This window comes from Crocodylus siamensis, chromosome 9 (assembly GCF_052110815.1).
Source record: "Crocodylus siamensis isolate JL-2025a chromosome 9, ASM5211081v1, whole genome shotgun sequence".
Classification (NCBI taxonomy): domain Eukaryota; kingdom Metazoa; phylum Chordata; order Crocodylia; family Crocodylidae; genus Crocodylus; species Crocodylus siamensis.
In genome coordinates, this window is record NC_143403.1 from 7297936 (window position 1) to 7314495 (window position 16560).

The 16560-nt window shown below is 43.2% G+C and overlaps 1 protein-coding gene across 1 annotated transcript in view; it reads right to left on the reverse strand.

Moving 5' to 3' along the window:
* Positions 1–878: 878 nt before the first annotated feature.
* PLCG2 (phospholipase C gamma 2) overlaps positions 879–16560 on the reverse strand; it is an 86651-nt gene continuing 70969 nt past the window's right edge. The window contains exons 27-33 of the mRNA XM_090062969.1: positions 15741–15950; positions 14571–14716; positions 11155–11269; positions 9764–9931; positions 8772–8860; positions 6081–6265; positions 879–4472 (exon numbers count right to left, since the gene is read on the reverse strand). Of these exons, the coding sequence (XP_089919095.1) occupies positions 4430–4472; positions 6081–6265; positions 8772–8860; positions 9764–9931; positions 11155–11269; positions 14571–14716; positions 15741–15950 (956 nt within the window). The 3' untranslated portion in view covers positions 879–4429. The remainder of the gene's footprint in view (positions 4473–6080; positions 6266–8771; positions 8861–9763; positions 9932–11154; positions 11270–14570; positions 14717–15740; positions 15951–16560) is intronic.

Consider the following 16560-nt stretch of genomic DNA (forward strand, 5'->3'; position numbering starts at 1 on the left):
AGCATCCTGAGCTTATCCTAAGCACTACTTCATCCTAAGCATCTTTAGCCCTGGGGCCCTCTCCTCCCCGCAGAGGGCCACATACTGGCAGACCCTCTTTCCCCACATACTCGTCTGCACAATGGGCAGACACGTGTACACTTGTTCTTCCCCGACCCCCTACTTGCCCCAAAATCCTAAGTCACCTCCTCCCACATGAATGGTGCAGTATGGGAGGAACGTCCAGACCTGAAGAGACAAGGACAGGATTTTCCTTAACAGCAGATCCCACATAGGGCCAGACTTGGCTCTTTTACTTGAGGAAAAGCCCCGCCACCTTTGGGTGAGGGACAGCAAACTGTGAGACTGCTTAGCCAACTCAGCAGCATTGGTATATTCAATAATTCTTCCGACTTTCAGCTCCACCTATTAAGCCAAGCAAAGGCCTGACAGCAGAACAGGGGACCAAAACCAAGTTAAAAACGGGTAGCTTCAAAAAACACTCCAAATACACCTGAAAATGTACTTCCTCAAAAAAAAATCTATTACAAAAGTTTCCTTCTAAGTGTGTTTTATTACAATAATCCCATGGTTCCCCCCAGCCTCTTTCATTCTTTTTTTTGATCAAGATCAATGAAGGTCATGACTTGAACTGAGCGCTGTACCAGAAAGTTGCCAAATCCCAGTACGTTATTTGTGTTCCTACACAAGAATTACCAGAGGGGCAGCTAAAAATTGAAAAAGCAGCTACTGAAATCCTATTGCAGTACAGCTGCAATAATGATGAATCCTCAGATGAAGTCACATTCGAAACAGGTGCCTCCTTTCCCTTCCTAAACCTTTTAAATGGAGGAAGAACAAAACTGATACTTTTAAAACAAAAATCAACCAACTAGAAATTGATTTAGATCGGCAACTGTTTAATGTCAGGGAAGTAACTGATACATTTGTAAAAATACAGTACTCATGAAACATGCTGAAACTTATCATGGATGTATATATGTATTTATTTAAAAAAAATTAAACTTCAGTTACCCCGCCAGCACAGAATGGAAATTTACAGCCTCTGATCCTATGTGACAACCAAAAACGGCATTTCCCCTCAAAGCTGCCTTTCATTTCTGCCAGCTTCTCAACATCCCCACATTCTCCTCTGTGTGGTGGATGGCTTCATTCAGCAGTTTGCAAAATAATTCACGACTAAATTGTTCTTCAGCACTGGTGGGTTGCATTGATGAAAGGCCTTGTTCCCAATAGCTTGGGGAGGTTAGTTTTATATTCCAAGAACAAAGATCCAAATCCAGAAAAGCGCACCTCAGAAATCACTAGGATAACTTCTACTGAATATGTATTTTTAAATATAGATCAGATGCTGCAGAGACATGTAACGGGTACAGTATCAAAAAGTACACCATACGTTAAAAAAATAAGTTATTTTTTTAAGACTTACAATAGCTTCGGGTCCATGAAAACAACATACAAATTTTTAACAGACATTTAAGAGCTTTTATAGTGAGCAAATCTGAGAGATTTTTTTTTCTTTGCATAGATTAAAAATTAGCCCGCACATTCAAACCCAGTACTTCAGCGTTGGAACGGTCGCAAGGACGCCGAAGCGCTGGCATAGACTTAATCCCAACAAATCCCAATCCCTTTTGGGGGCCTGAAAGTTGTTCAAACATGGGACACTGAAAATGAGAGAAAAAAAATCCTTGCTCCACCTGGTCTGAATGCCAGCTGAATATCGAGTCTGCTTATTTTCCTTTCAAGTACCAAGCAATACTTAAGAAAAATTTGGTGTGTGCCACAATGAAGGGCTGTCTCTCCCCACCAGCAATTGCAACCTGGCGCACACACCGAGGATTTTCAAGGGCCGCTTCGAAGCACTGTGAAATGCACCAATGCCTACATACACATGCAGTAACAGCGTATTGGCTTCGCATACACACATACTGCTCTGTGCAAGGAAAGGAAATAATAATGGGAGAAAAGGGGCCACTTGAACAAGTTATGTTCAGACACAATCACTGATACTCAAAATTTGGGGTCCAGTGCTCTTGGACTCTAGAGTTCAAGGGGACTATTTCACCTGCAGGGTTTGGATCAATCAAAATGCTGCAGGAAAATACTTTGGTGTAAGGAATGGGAAACTTCTTCACCACGTGTCATGCCCAGAGGTTACCATGCACCTGGATCCAAAAGCCTGCTCAAGGGTGTCCTCCAGGCAAAAAGAAAAAAGCCTGCAGGGGATCTGGGGACTTTTGGGTCCACAACTTCAGAAGAACATTTGGGCACCCAGCGATTGACAACAGGGGTGACCAACCCATGGCAAATGGGGGCGGGGTGTCTGTCTGTCAGTCACATGCCAGGAAGCAGGAAACAGAGCAGCACATCAGGCAGGGAGAGTCAGGCAGGAGGCAGAAAGCAGAGCAGCAGATCAGGCAGAGGAAGGGGATTGGAGTGGCACTTGGGGAGGGTGCAGAGCTAAAGTATGGCATGCCTGCCAAAAAGGTTGGCTCCCAATGATGTGTTGGCTCCCCCGAGGCAGCACTGGACAAGACTGTCTGTGGGGAAGATCTGATGGGATGCAGGATGGGCAAGAAATCCGATTCAATTTTTTTTCTTCTTTCAGCCACAGACCGTCGAGCCCAATCCCACCGCAATCAAAGGGGTTTTTGACCTTGCAGGAAAGAGAACAGGAGGCTGCATTCGCTGCCCTCACCTCTCCCCCTTGAGGCTGCCTGGTATTCAATTTGCAAAACATGTTCAGGAGAAGTTGTATTCAAAATCTGAAGCCCAACCCTTAGCAGTTACTGAGTCTCTACTAACACACTTCCATCTGAAGTCATATGAGCCTTTTTGAAGAAAGCAAAACTAACAGTGTTCCTTGGACCGTCCTCTGAATGTGTAGTGGTATCAGGGAAGTGAATCTGGAAACAACAGAAATGGTAGCACGGGGAGCAGGAGAAACTGAAAACTGCTAAGGCTTTCTGCTGGGCAGCAAATCTCCCAAACCAAGCCAGCTTGCTGTGGTGAGAGAGACAGTATTATATATGAATCGCTTCAAGCCTTGGGCTGTTACGTAAAAGACAGAAGACTGTAATTCTCTCTGCACCTATTTGAGAAGCACAATCAAACATACAGACTGAAAAAAATTCCACCCACATATGGAGAGAGCAACTAGGAACTTCACATTAATGAATAATAAGCTGCTAACATGAAGAATTGATGCGCACACAAATTAGGACATCTGGTTTTCAATATGTCAACCAAGGAAAGCAATTCTGTTCTTGCAAGGAAACAAACTTTCTGAATACAATCTAATAGGGTTTTCCCCATCTAAAAATCCTGTAATTGTTCTTTTAACTAAAGCCATAATGACGACACACCTGTTTGTACTTTTGCACACTGCTGTGCCGTGGGAAAAGAACATTTTAGGAAAACAGTCTACATTTAAGAAAATGCAGGGCTGTTTGACAGTATCTTCTAAGAAGGTTTGTAAAAGTATAGACAGGCAGCTTGCTAAAAATTCATTTCTATGCACATTACCAACTGAAAGGACTTGCAAAATGATACTACACCAAAGTAAATTATCCTTTCAGAATCTAAAACACCTTTCCTTCCTGTGAGCAACAGATAGCTGCTACCACACATATTAAAATATTTTCTTGCATTGCCTTGAGGGAACAGATTTACATGATACAATAAGTTCACATTTCTTTCTCGCTTTTTTAAAAGCTTTTCATGAAGCCCATCAAGTACCCCAGTTAACAGTCTTGGAGGATATTTAGTTTTCAAAAACTGACACATTCACAGGTGCTAAAAAAAATGTAACGAACTTCTAGCAAGAAAAAGTATAGCAAGAGCTACAAATTACCCTGAATATTTTACACTGTGGGGGATACAATCTTCTGCCTCGCAAACAGTAATATACATGATGTCTCAATCTTGTAAAAGTGCCTTTATAGCATTCAATAAATTAAACTTGCTACCTGTCAATCAAAGGGCCAGGTTTCTGCTGTTGCAGGGTTGTATGCATGCAAACAGTTGTAAATGCCTAGCCTATGGCCGAGGTGCACACATGCTGAATACAATTTGCACTCACACGTCAGGTATCTGCAAGGCAAAGCCAGGTCCGCACAAATGCGTGAGAAGGACCACGTGCCCTGGAACTTTAAAAATCTCTCCCTTTGCTTCCTCACCACCCTGAGGTTTGCTATCCTGGATGCAAATAATACCTTGAATATGCAGCAAATCTAGCCTGCAAGGTGTGTACACTTAGTACAGAATATAAATTGAAATGAACAACTTTCTCTCATAACAAGGAATGATTACGGGAACCCGTCCGTCCTCTTCTCAGCCTGACAAGATGTTGAGTAGGATGTCCGGAGCAAATGAATGCCACCTCCTGAGTGATGTTAGTAAAGGTGCAACGAAGAGACTACCTTCCTTAGGAGTAGAATTTGCTGTTACTGACTTTCTTCTCCTTTAATCTTCAAAATAGAAAAATAAAGTAATTAATTTTGTTGGATATTCAGGTGGGGAAAAGATCCCTGCAAAGCTCAACTCCCTTAGCTGAGAACCGTAAACAGTGTATCAACAAGTCCACGCATTTCAATTTTTCTATAAAACAAAATATTGAGCATTAAAATACTTCATATTTATGCAGCACTCTGTATGGTCCAAGTTTTCTACACATACTAAGAAAAATATTCAAGGAAAAGTATAAAAAACAAGCTGCTGGAACTAGCCACTAGCCATAAGGAAGAGTATTTGCATGTAAAAATGTTTCCTTTTGAGTACATCCATGTTACCTAATCTTTGAATATACGCCTACAAATTCTCCCCATTTTCCTAGTGTTTACCATACAGAAAATGTTTCCTGAAGTTTCTTTGTGGTAATAATGACATATATTTAAAATGCATTCCATCCACGGATTGCAAAAACAGGATGCCCCAAGGAGCTGTCTCTATTCAATACACAAAAACATTACGAGCACACATTTTACATGAGAGATGGAGAAACAACTCAAGAAACTCAGCTCCCAGCTCCCAGCTCTATGCTCCAAATGCCAGCTAATAATACTAGCTCAGCTTAGTCACCCATTCCTAATGGGTCAGTCATTAAGTCTCCATCCCACCTTATCCACAGGGTGATACCATGACTTCCAGCCTGTTTTCTGCAGTCTTCTCTGGGGAGATGGCAAGGAGTCCTATTGCTACTGATCAGTCATGCCATACTTCTGATTTGGGTTATGCCCTGGGGCTCACTTCTCAGAAGAGCCCTGGTAGGTTGACGTCCGACTGACTGGAACAATATTCCCCCATCCCCACCTGTTGTTTTAGGAGCAGCAAAGATCTTTTCAGGAGCTTCCAATCTTTTGAGCAGATGGTGCCACTTTCGGGCTCAGCTCCACTCCTAGTGCAAGACTGAGTTCAACAGCAACTGCATTTCTGCGGGGCTGCCCATCCTACTAGCAACCCCACTCAAAAATATAACTTCTAGTTTGGGAAGCAAGCAGGATCTGAACTGAGAGTTGGACTTGGAGTAAGGGGTCTTTCTTCCTCAGGATGCTGTACTGATCTTGGACTAGCAAGTTCTCATTGTCACTCTGGCTAACCACTGCATCTTCTCTTGGGCTCGGCCCAAACCAGAATCATGTTCTAATTCTGCACATTTTAATATGTACATAGCGCGATTTTAAGAGCTTACATAGGCCTCACTGCAGGAGATAGGGTCATTTATTTGGCTGTTTGGACAGAAAAGTAGGGAGAAGAATAAGCTCCCAGGAATGTACAGTGTGACTAAGACTGTCACTGGCAGTGATGATCAGGCTGGTCCAGGGCCTCAAATTCCCTTTCTTGATGTACAAGCCTACTGTTTTGGCTGGGTTGGCTGTTTTTACTCTAAGGTTTGCCATGGTCAGGCCAGACAAATCCAGCTACTTCTCCCAGCGAACACTCTTGTTCCTCCCTCCTCCAATTCTTAGCACACTCGATCAATTGTTGAACAAAGCCAAGATCTCTGTGCCATACTTTATCCTTAGGTATGAGGTATGTTGTTTGGTATCCCCTGACCATGATAAAGATGGGGACCCTACCTCCTGTTGCACGTGTCTTGGTACAACTGTAGCTGGTTTTCATTCGCACTCAACTCGTTCAATAGGGTGTCTCTATTCGGGTTCCTGAAATTCACATGGGTGTCATACAAGAACAGCTGGTTGTTCAGTTCTGCTTGGCGCTTCCGAAGCTGTCGACATGAGGAGTAAAGTTCTTCCTCACTTTCCTTCAGGAAAAAAGAAAAGAAACCACTGCAATACGTGACCGCTTCCCCCTCTCCTTCCCTCACCACTTCCTTGTTGCCCAAAAGCGTGTTTGTCATCAAATTTAGTCTGTTTTAATAAAACGTATCTAGAAACAAGAGAGAAATTGCTGAAAGAAATAAAGAAACTTGTCAAAAACAATCCCCTGCCAAGACTATAGCATGCGTCTGTGTAATGTAAATGCGTAGGAGATAAATGAGAAAACAAGTATTCCAGTAATTGTGCCATACCGCTGAGTATAAAGAGGGAAGCAGCACATTGTGATGGCCATTATCTTGGAACAGTCTTGAAAAAGGTTGAAAAAGGTCTTCCATTTTTCAATGTCACATCCACAAGAGTCCAACATGCAATCACTACTGAGCCTGGTGCTTTGTGCTCAGGTAGCCCTCTCTCTCATTAAACAGCTATTTAAATAGCAGATCCCAAAAATACTGACTGGTCAGTGGAACCATTAATGGCAATGAGTGATAAACTAAATGGGCAGATCCTCTGCTGGTCTCATTTATAACATGGGCAGATCTGGCAGGCAAGGTTGTTTGGGTGAACCTTTTATTAGACCTACTTAAATAGTCGGAAAAAATTTTCTTAGCAAGCTTTTGGGTATAAAAACCCTTTGTCAGGCTGAGGAAGCATCTGCAGGTGGTGTGTGCTCTTCCAAGACAGAACAGGCAGATCTGGCCCTTGGTGTTTGCAGGATTGGGCTTGAAATCTGTATCTGCCTGAGTATTTGTAGCTGTATGCTGCCCTCTAAAGAAGGGGCCCTCAAAGCTCTTCACAAAGATTTATCAAACCTTGAGACACCCCTCTGAAAAGGGGAACTATTTCTGCAAGACCTCAGGCATATGAACCGTCTCTCCCAGGAATCACTCATGTGCATGAGTGTTGGCAGGTCTGGGGTCTTCAGGTCTACCCTAACAGCAAACAAACTGCTTATCCCACTTCACCAAACATGTGATCAGTAAACAGAATCAGGTGAGACACTTTCACAGCCAATCAAGCCCTTTTCATCACTTACTCCACCAACTCCCCAGATGCTGAGAAAAAGAGATGACCTTTGCAACTTGCTGCAAGGTTAACAGAGTTCAAAAATCAAGGGACCTCACTGAGCACACACCCTGCAGCAGCTTCCTGCCTGCAATGTAAAAGAAAAGCCCTCTGCCAAACTAGCTAAGGATGTTTTAAAAATACACTAAATCAAGGGCTTGTTTTCTTTTTAAGGGGACCATCCTTGCTCCCTTGGTCACAAATGGGGACGTGCAGATTCCTAACTACTGGTGTACAGGTGTAATCACTGCAACACCTGCCTGTCATCACTAGATCTCACAAATAATTGTATCTAGCAAAGCTAGATTTTTAACAGCCCACAAACACAGGTGTGAGTTGAACTGATTGTAATCAAAGACTGCTTCAAAAATATTCATACTTTCCAAAGCGAGTAAATCAATTTGCAAGAGAATAAGATATGCTTCTATATTTAATAACTCTCTTAATGCGCTTACATTCCTACAATAGCTGGAAAGACTCCAGCGGACATGGAGAGGCGCCAGATATGGTCCTATATGATAATTTATACATGCACATGCTTTTATAGCATTTAGGCATCTCTGTTTCTTGACAAATTCCACAACCATCTGTAATCCCTTTAATAACGTTACATTTCTCTCTCTAAGTGTATGCAGATGGGCTTATATAAACAGTCTTCTTATTAAATTATAACATTTTATGGAAGGATTTTTTGAGCAGAAGAACAGATGGGCATAGCTTTGATCTTTTTATGACACTTCTAGATTGGTTTGGCCAACGTTGTAAGAGTTTAATGGCCATGGTAAGTCTCTCTCTGTCGCAGACTGTGAAAAAAAACAACCCTCTGAAAGCTCTCCTGCTCCGGCATCACCACCCCAAGGTGACAGTCAGTGTAAATAGACAGTTGTGTTGTATCTCCATTTAGCCTTTACAAGCAGAAAGGGGCACAAGAGAGTGAGAGATGAGCTAACGCCTTGGTGCTGACGGTTTGAGAGGTGCACTGCAGCTATGAACAGCCCTTTAAAAGACACTCCGGCCCCAGGCAACTAACCGGCTGAATTTCTGAAACAGATCTCAGATAAAAGACATTAACAATGTACTTAAAAAACAATATCCACCCCCAGTGTGTAAAGTGATGGTAAAGGCTGGCTGAACAGTGCTTGGCACTGCACCACCCAACCAAACCCCAGGGGTAACAGCTCACTGTCATAACCACTGCCGGAGACCAGCAACAGTGCTACCGCATACGCAGAACTTGCCTATGCAAGGCATCCCGCCACTTAGACAGCAACCGAGTTGAGGTTACTAAGCATGCTGGAATGGAGGAGAGTGCTCGGAGTCACCATGCGACAGGCACAAGTAGCTAAATCATCACCTCAGTCATCGCAAAGAAGACCGATGGAAGCCATAAGAGGAAGGGGAGGTGGGAAATGGTTCTGCACTTACCAGAACTTGCTGCATCTCACAGTAAACCAGAAGGGAAGCCAGCTCTATGTCTTCACTATAACCATTCTTGAGAGGGACTGACCTATAGCCTGGGGACAGGGTTTGCAAAAATAATTAAAGTGGAAGTGCTGTGGGGCTGGTGCAGTTGTACCTTCACAGAACTGGGTACGTCCACCCCCTTTCATCCACCCGCTCCATTTCTGGGAATTTGCCAAGAAAGCAACAGGAAGACAAGAATGATCTCTTGTTTCACCCACCCTTGCAAACCCAACCGGAGGTGGGCAAGTCTGAAACTAACTCAAGGGATGTCCGCATCTGGAGCCATTAGAGAAAAGCTAAAGTATTTAGCAGGGATTTCATCAGAACTCAGTCAGGGACTCGCTCCCCTCGGTGAAATGGAGACTGCAGCAAAACACACTAAATTGTCACACCTGTGCCACAATCATATCACAGAAGGAGCGGCATGAAGAGCACAGCACCAGTGCTGCCACATCCCTCAGAATAAAGCATGGGCTGAGAGTCAAAGACAGTAGGAGAAAGACTGGCCTCTTTTAGCGTTTGCCATCAACCTGCAGGAGAGGGGAATTAAATCCACACTTCTTACAACTCATAAGTCTTAGGGCACTGAAGCTGCTTTTAACACCTGCTGGGGAACTAGCTGCATTGTAGCAATAGTAGCTCCCTACCTGTTGTCCAGTTACTGATGATGGAATTTGTTCTACATAATCCTTTCCTCTTACAGCAAGAATTAAGGAGAATTTGCTAGTGGAGAGAGATGCAAGAAATAGGAAGAATTTGGTGGTGGGGAGAGATCTGTCTAAAAGTTTGTTCTGAACAGGCTCAATAACCCACATAAAAATGGCAATATCATATTTACATTCCAGGCAGGTCTTTCCCAAGAGCACTCCAGCTGAAAGCAAGAAGCACGATGCCAACTGTGCTAAAGATTACATTTCCTTACTCAAGGACTTAACACACCTATTGATCTTTACCTGACTTGATTCCTTTGATGGGAAAGGTGGCGTGGGCTAAGAAGTTGGGATCACTGAACATATCTTCCTCGTAAACCACAAAGCGCAGAAATGCCAGGTTAGGATCATAAATTTCAAACTTCACTTGCTCCGGACACGTCGCCCATACTGGGTTTAGACCATTGTCATCTGGAAACAACGGGAAACTTCAGCAATGGATCGGCAGCAAATCATTTTTCTTTGCACGTAGACACGAATATATCCTAGGGCAGTCTCCAGATGTACCCCATCTGTCTCTTTTTTGTAGACCTACTTTAATAACTTTATTTAGGGAGGAAGGGAGGGAGGCAGCCAGATACATAAAGAAAAAACCCTTCATTTCAATACTTTAAAAAAACCTCTTCACATACATATTTTTAAGGAGTGAATTCTTTGCCTAAGAACTCTCTTTGCCTAACAAACTCCAAACCCTGTTTCAACATAAAGAAACAGACATTAGCATGAAAATGAGTAGGTAGGAAGATCTGGGACCACTCAGTTTGTATAGCCATTTGCAAAGTAGCACAAGATCCCATGTGTGTCTGAACACATGCTGGAGTCTGAACAGACTTGATCACCAGTATAAAACATCAAGGTCTCAATAGTCTTCTCTAGGGCACACCACACCTCTCCTAATGGGGGTGCAGAGCCCCACTGAGCAGTCTGCATCCTTCTGTAGGGAGGATCTTCCACTGACATGTCATTGGTCTCCCTAGTTTGAATAGCAACAGGAGCTATAATGAGACACCCAGGAGCCACGCTGCCTCTGAAAATACCAGGTCAGGGTTTAAAAGGAAGGTCAATCAGCTCACCATAAATTGGTCACTGTAGCTTGGGTATGTTCAAATGAACCTGGTTTGTAGACACAGAACCTTGTCCGAAGGTCCTTTGGGAATATACCCATTTCCTGGATTCAGGACCAGGCTTTGCATGCTGATGCCCCTCCTGCCCAACCTGCACAAAGCAATTATCTATCTTTGAACTCCAATCTAAATCAGAGACCTCAACATCGCCTTATTCTCTCTGTTTGGAGTGCATCTTTGGAAGCAGACGGATGAGCATCTTCAGGGACACTTTTGGCAAAGTGTAAATTATACAAGCTCAGACATAGCCAGAAACTTAACAAATGCAGCTCGTTATGAACTGCGCTACAGTTTAAGACCTGTGTGTTTCCCTGCCTAAATCTGACGTATAGCAAAGGTTATAAAATTAAATGCCTCCAAGGCAAATCAGTCAAGAGCAATAAAGTCACCTTATCCCTCCTGCATACATTGGTAAATTATAGTTATGCAACCATGAGCATCCTTTACTCGATTTGAATTGTCTAGAAGTACAACTCCATCCACAACTCAGAAGGCTGTGCAGATACTCACTCACAACCGTGGTCTTGAATTTGTTCGTATCATATTCGGCTCCACAAATTTCCACTTCTACAAATGGACAGGCGATACTTCTGCCAGGTTTAGGTAGATGACGAGCACCTAAAACCTATACGGGAAAAGGCAGGTCACAAAAGCATTTCCAAAAGATACAAGTCACCTTTCGTCCATAAAGCAATGGTCTATAAATCTATGAAATATAGTTCCACCAATGGGGACCAGCAGGCATTGGGGGAGTCACTGTTCCCCCGAGCACTACCAGCAGTGACTAGAAATAATGGTCACAAGCTGGCAGAGGGGAGATTCAGATTAGACATCAGGAGGCGCGACTTCACTGTCAGGGCGCCTAGGATCTGGAACCAGCTTCCAAGGGAAGTGGTGCTGGCTCCTACCCTGCGGGTCTTTAAGACAAGGCTTGACAATCACTTCGCCAGGGTTGTTTGACCCCAGTACTCTTTCCTGCCATGGCAGGGGGTTGGACTCGATGATCTGCTCAGGTCCCTTCCAACCCTAGAAACTATGAAACTATGAATGGGGAGGGACAGGGGGTAAATTTTCTTATGAAGCAACTCTCAGGAGGGCATACAATCATGTACTCTCAAGTGTGCACATAAGATGTGCTGTTGACACAAGTAAAAACATCTTTAATTAAGGTGGTTCAACATTCCCCATTATAAGACCCTTTTCAGTTGCTAATTCTCCGCCAAACATCATGGTCTGGCAGTGATTTTCCATGCTGCCTCAGACTGATTTTTATTTATAAAACTTTCAGTTTAAGTAGCCTGGCCATCCCCAGAACTTAAATTAGGGACAACATTTTTTTTTCTTATGTTAGAACCATTTTGTTGAGAAACACACTGGCACTGCTTTACTTTGCAGCTGGCACTTGAAAAATAGCACAAGGATTAGCCTCGTAGAAGGGATGTACCCTGTGAAAGCAAGCCCAGATACAGGCATGCTATGGGCCTCCACCAATAGACTCAATAGACTTCTTAAAATTTGTCCAGCCAAGTTCTCAGAAGAGTCCATCTCCATGGAGCATGCTACGTGCCCTCGCAGCTACATGCCAACTGAGAGGTGCCAGGGTCATTCCCAACCCACGATTGAGGGGCTGCATCAGGCTTTTCTGCAACTGCTCCTTAAGTCTGCTGAGGACCAGAAATTGAAACCAGAGACCATCACTTCTGCACACTGCTGGCACCCAGGACAGCAGAGAAAAGGAAGCCACTAGATGTGAAAGTAAGGAAGGTAAGGAGAGTTTCCAAGGCTCTTGTCCTTGGACCCTTGCTTCACACCTTGCAGAAGTTGGAATGTGTGGAGTGAAAGAGGCAGGAAAAGGAGGACTTCATGGTGAAAGAAATGCAATGGACTAGATTAGCATCCTGCAGGAGCTCTTTGCAGAGGCAGAAGTATCAAGTCATTTAAACCAAAATGACCACTACTGGCCGATAGCTTTGTACTACTCATTTTGTGGGTACCCAGCATCAAACACCTGCAGCTAGATACGCTACAGTAACAGGCCTTCATGGAACCACTTAACATTGACTGGGTGTTACGCATTATGAAGGACTCAAGCTACTGGGGGGGTGGGAAATCAAGCCCTAGGCATCATAAGATGAAGACGCAATTTGTTTTTATTGACTGTATTGCTCTTACTCTTGGCAAAGCTTGGTTTATCAGGAAGGGAATGGGGTTAATGTCGATAATCTCAGAGGGAAGTGGTAAAGAAAAAGTCATTAGCACATGCAACGCACTGAACTACCACGGTAGCAACGAAGACGTGCCCAGGAAGAAATTCGTAATTTAGGTTTTGAATGAACTGCAGAAAATACAGTGTTTCATGAAACAAGGAGGATAAAGAGAAACGCTGCCTATCTACCCCCTCTCTGAAGACGGCACAGTTCTTATGGAAAAATACTACAGGATCACACAGAGACTGTATCATACTGCAGCAGGGCCAACCTTTTGGGCAGGCCTGCCATGAATTGGCCCCGTGCCTCCCCAAGTGCCAAAGCAAATCCCTTCCTTTACCTGATCTGCTGCTCTGCTTTCTGCTCCCTGCCCTATCTGCTGCTGCGCTGCCTGTTCCCTTCCCAATCTGCTGCATCCTGGCATGTGCTACAGGTTGGCTACCCTATCATCCCCTCTCAAAGCGGGAGATGAATTCAGGTTAAACAGGCAACTTTAATACAGTAAAATCCAATTTTTTTTTAAGTTTGACTTTATACCTTTAACATCTTTTCAGACACCGGACTTCTGAGGATGTTAAAAATGTGTAGCTATAGACACCCCTTTGTTTCCTCTCTTTGGACTGGCTTGTATAAAAAGGCGTATGGGACAAATTTTCTACTAGCTTTTAATTGGCCCTTTATTGTTTTGCAAGCATAACAAATTGGACATGCAGCTTGGCACCAATAAGTATTTCTGCCCATAGAAAGGGCCAACAAGGTTTCGTATCTATGCTTGTCCTTGACTGCATTTGCAATCAACGACAGACCTTTATTTCTGCCTAATTCAAGGGCAAAAATAATTGCAGGTGTAAAAACATGCCTGCAAAACTGTGAAAACCCAGCTAGTGCCTCCACCAACTCACAAACTTACATAAGGATGCTTACATAGGATGCCCCGTTGGACTCGAGCTGAGCAGGTAACAGTGGAGCTCTGTTCTCCGGTTTTGGCCCTTATAACTATTTCTAGAAAGCACTTATACTTTGGTTCACTTTCACAAACTGATTTTACCTCTCCTCCAAACTGCAGTGAGAAGTGGTTAATGCATCTGTTCCTTGACATCATTTCCTATAAAAAAATGCTATCTTGAAAAACATCTCTCCTACTGAATAGCAGCTGAGAAAGGAAACAAGTTCAATTTCCATTTGGCACCAGAAGACACTACAGTGTAGTGTTCAAATGATAAACTCCTTTTCTTCATGAAAAATGACATTCTGACAAGATGGAGTGTACCAAAATAGCTACATCCCTTCCCCCCGCCCAATCCTGTCACATTTTTTAGTTTCTCAGTTACTTTCTTTCATTAAAAACTTATTTCTGTCACACTGGAAACCTAGTAAAAATGTTGCTAACCTGTCTCTAATTGGATTTTCCCAAAGAAAAATAATGGAGGTCAATGTAAGTTTGATTTTTTTTAATAGTTATTATATAAATGACTTGAACATCACTTGCTTCTGCTCTACAGTGCGTGCTTTGTTAACAGGACAAAGAGAAACACATTTTGTTTCTGGGAAGGTGATGGTATTAGTTTTATAGTTATATATACTCTGACTCTTTATATAAAATGTTTTGGCAATTTGTCACAGCTCTGGCTCTGAAGATATAATAGCTTTATTTTTTTGTCGTACAGACTTGCTGTTGCTGCTTGCAACGAAAATATATTTACGAAAGGAAAGACTTACCCTCACTGTCAGAATCATCTGTAATTTCCTCTTTGATTCACTTGGCATTGGATCATAGTCCTCATTTCTCATGGTTTCAGGCTGCAGAACATATCCAGTCCGCCCATTAAGCGAAAACAAGGCATGGTTCAACTGCATATACTTATCTATAGAGAGAATTAAATAGTCGTGATAGTAAAGATCCTCACGTTAATAAATCCCAAGGGATTAATGCCAAGTACTAGTCTCAGTGGCATTTTCACTGGTTGTCACTTTTACTGGGAGGGGGTGGCATTTCACATCAATCATTTCATTTCCATAATTAAAATGCCTGGATGCTCTGGATGGCCTTCTGGAAGGCAGATTTACCTTCATGCTGAACTTCCTAGCAATATGCCAAAGGCTGGGTGGCCTTTATGACAGAACAGCCACCTTCCCAGCTGATTCTTAGTAACTGGGAATTAGATGGCCCTGTTCAGATATTAGACCCAGTTGGGAAAGACCAGGAAAGCCTATAAACTGTGAGAGAGCTCTATTAACCACAAACCATTATCCCCGGAGATGATGGGAGGGAGTCAGAAGAGGAGCTGCCGAGGAACCAAAAAGATGATGCACTGGTTAGGTGCACTGGTTTTTTTGGATGCTGGTCGTCTGGAAGATTGATCCCGTGAGAGGGATGCAGCTATAACGCGACCGCCAGGTCATCAGGGTTGTTCCAGAGTAGCAAGAGCATGACAAAGTCAATCCTCAACATTGGCTGATAACTATTAACTGCTAAATAGCATTGCTCCACTAATACAGCTCTTTAACATGTGATGTATTAAAGCCCGATCCTCATCTTGTGCCAGTTAGTGTCTTTAATGAAGCGTATAGAGATGTATCAGTTTACTACAGCTGGTGCTTTTGCCCGATCTGCCCAATTCAACCCCTATTAGCATGAACTAAGACTTGCACTGATTTCAGTGAAAGCTGGAAGAGCGTGAAGGGCTTTAAGGAGATAACTTTCCTGAGAACAGACCCAGAGAGTCACAGGCCTGAAACACTTTCCACTTGCTCTCTCAAGCATTCACCTCTCTCCTAGCACTAGGTAAAGGCACCTGCAGTTATTGGGGCAAGAGAGAAAAGTGGAAAGGGCGGCTCCTCCATGGTAAAGTGAAGAAAGAAGCAGCCCTTTTTTAAAGAAAATGTTACCTGGAGTCTGGAAATTAAGAGCCACCATCTGCGAACCGCAAAGCCAGAGGCGAAAGGGGTCGTAATTGGATGAGTCAACCCTCTGTCCTTTAGGGTAGACCCGCGTCAGTCCTTTCTGGTTGTAGTTCAAGAGCTCAACAGGTTTCTGCTTAACAATGCCTTCAGCCTTGTTTTCCACAAAAGAACGGATTTCTCGGAAATCAGGGTTTTCTACACAAGGGAGGAGGAACAAGGTGATAAAAAAAGAAACATTACTGTTTCTTCTCCATTTCCATTCCTCATCCTTGAACACAATAATTGACTATGTTTTAATGCAGATGCTGCAAATTGGCTGAATATCAAATCTGAAAATTAAAATAACCTGCCTGCCTGACAAGTCTTCTAATTGTGCATTGTGGTGGGACAGATGAGAGCTGTAACAGTGTCCTCATCCCGTCATTGCTAATAATGAGCAGTGAAGCACGTATTTAAATAAGACGTCCTTTCCTGGGCGTACATGGGGAAAGGGAGGGTGAATCAGGTTAGCGACGCCTCAGACAATGACTGCAATTATAATGTCTATCCACACTGACAGCTCGCTATAAATGTTTGCAAAGAATCTTAAGTAAAAAGGACATATTTTCTAGCTACTCCACGGACCAGGCAACAGTGATAAAAAGCCAGCAAGCAGCCAATTCCATCATCTGCTTAAGGATGCCACAGATACTGGTTCAATTCTCATTTATACCAAGGTAGCTACATTGCTTCAAAAGCTTAAAGGGGCCTTCCCATAAATGACAACCCAGCTTTTACTGTAAAATATTCTGTAATGTAAAACAAG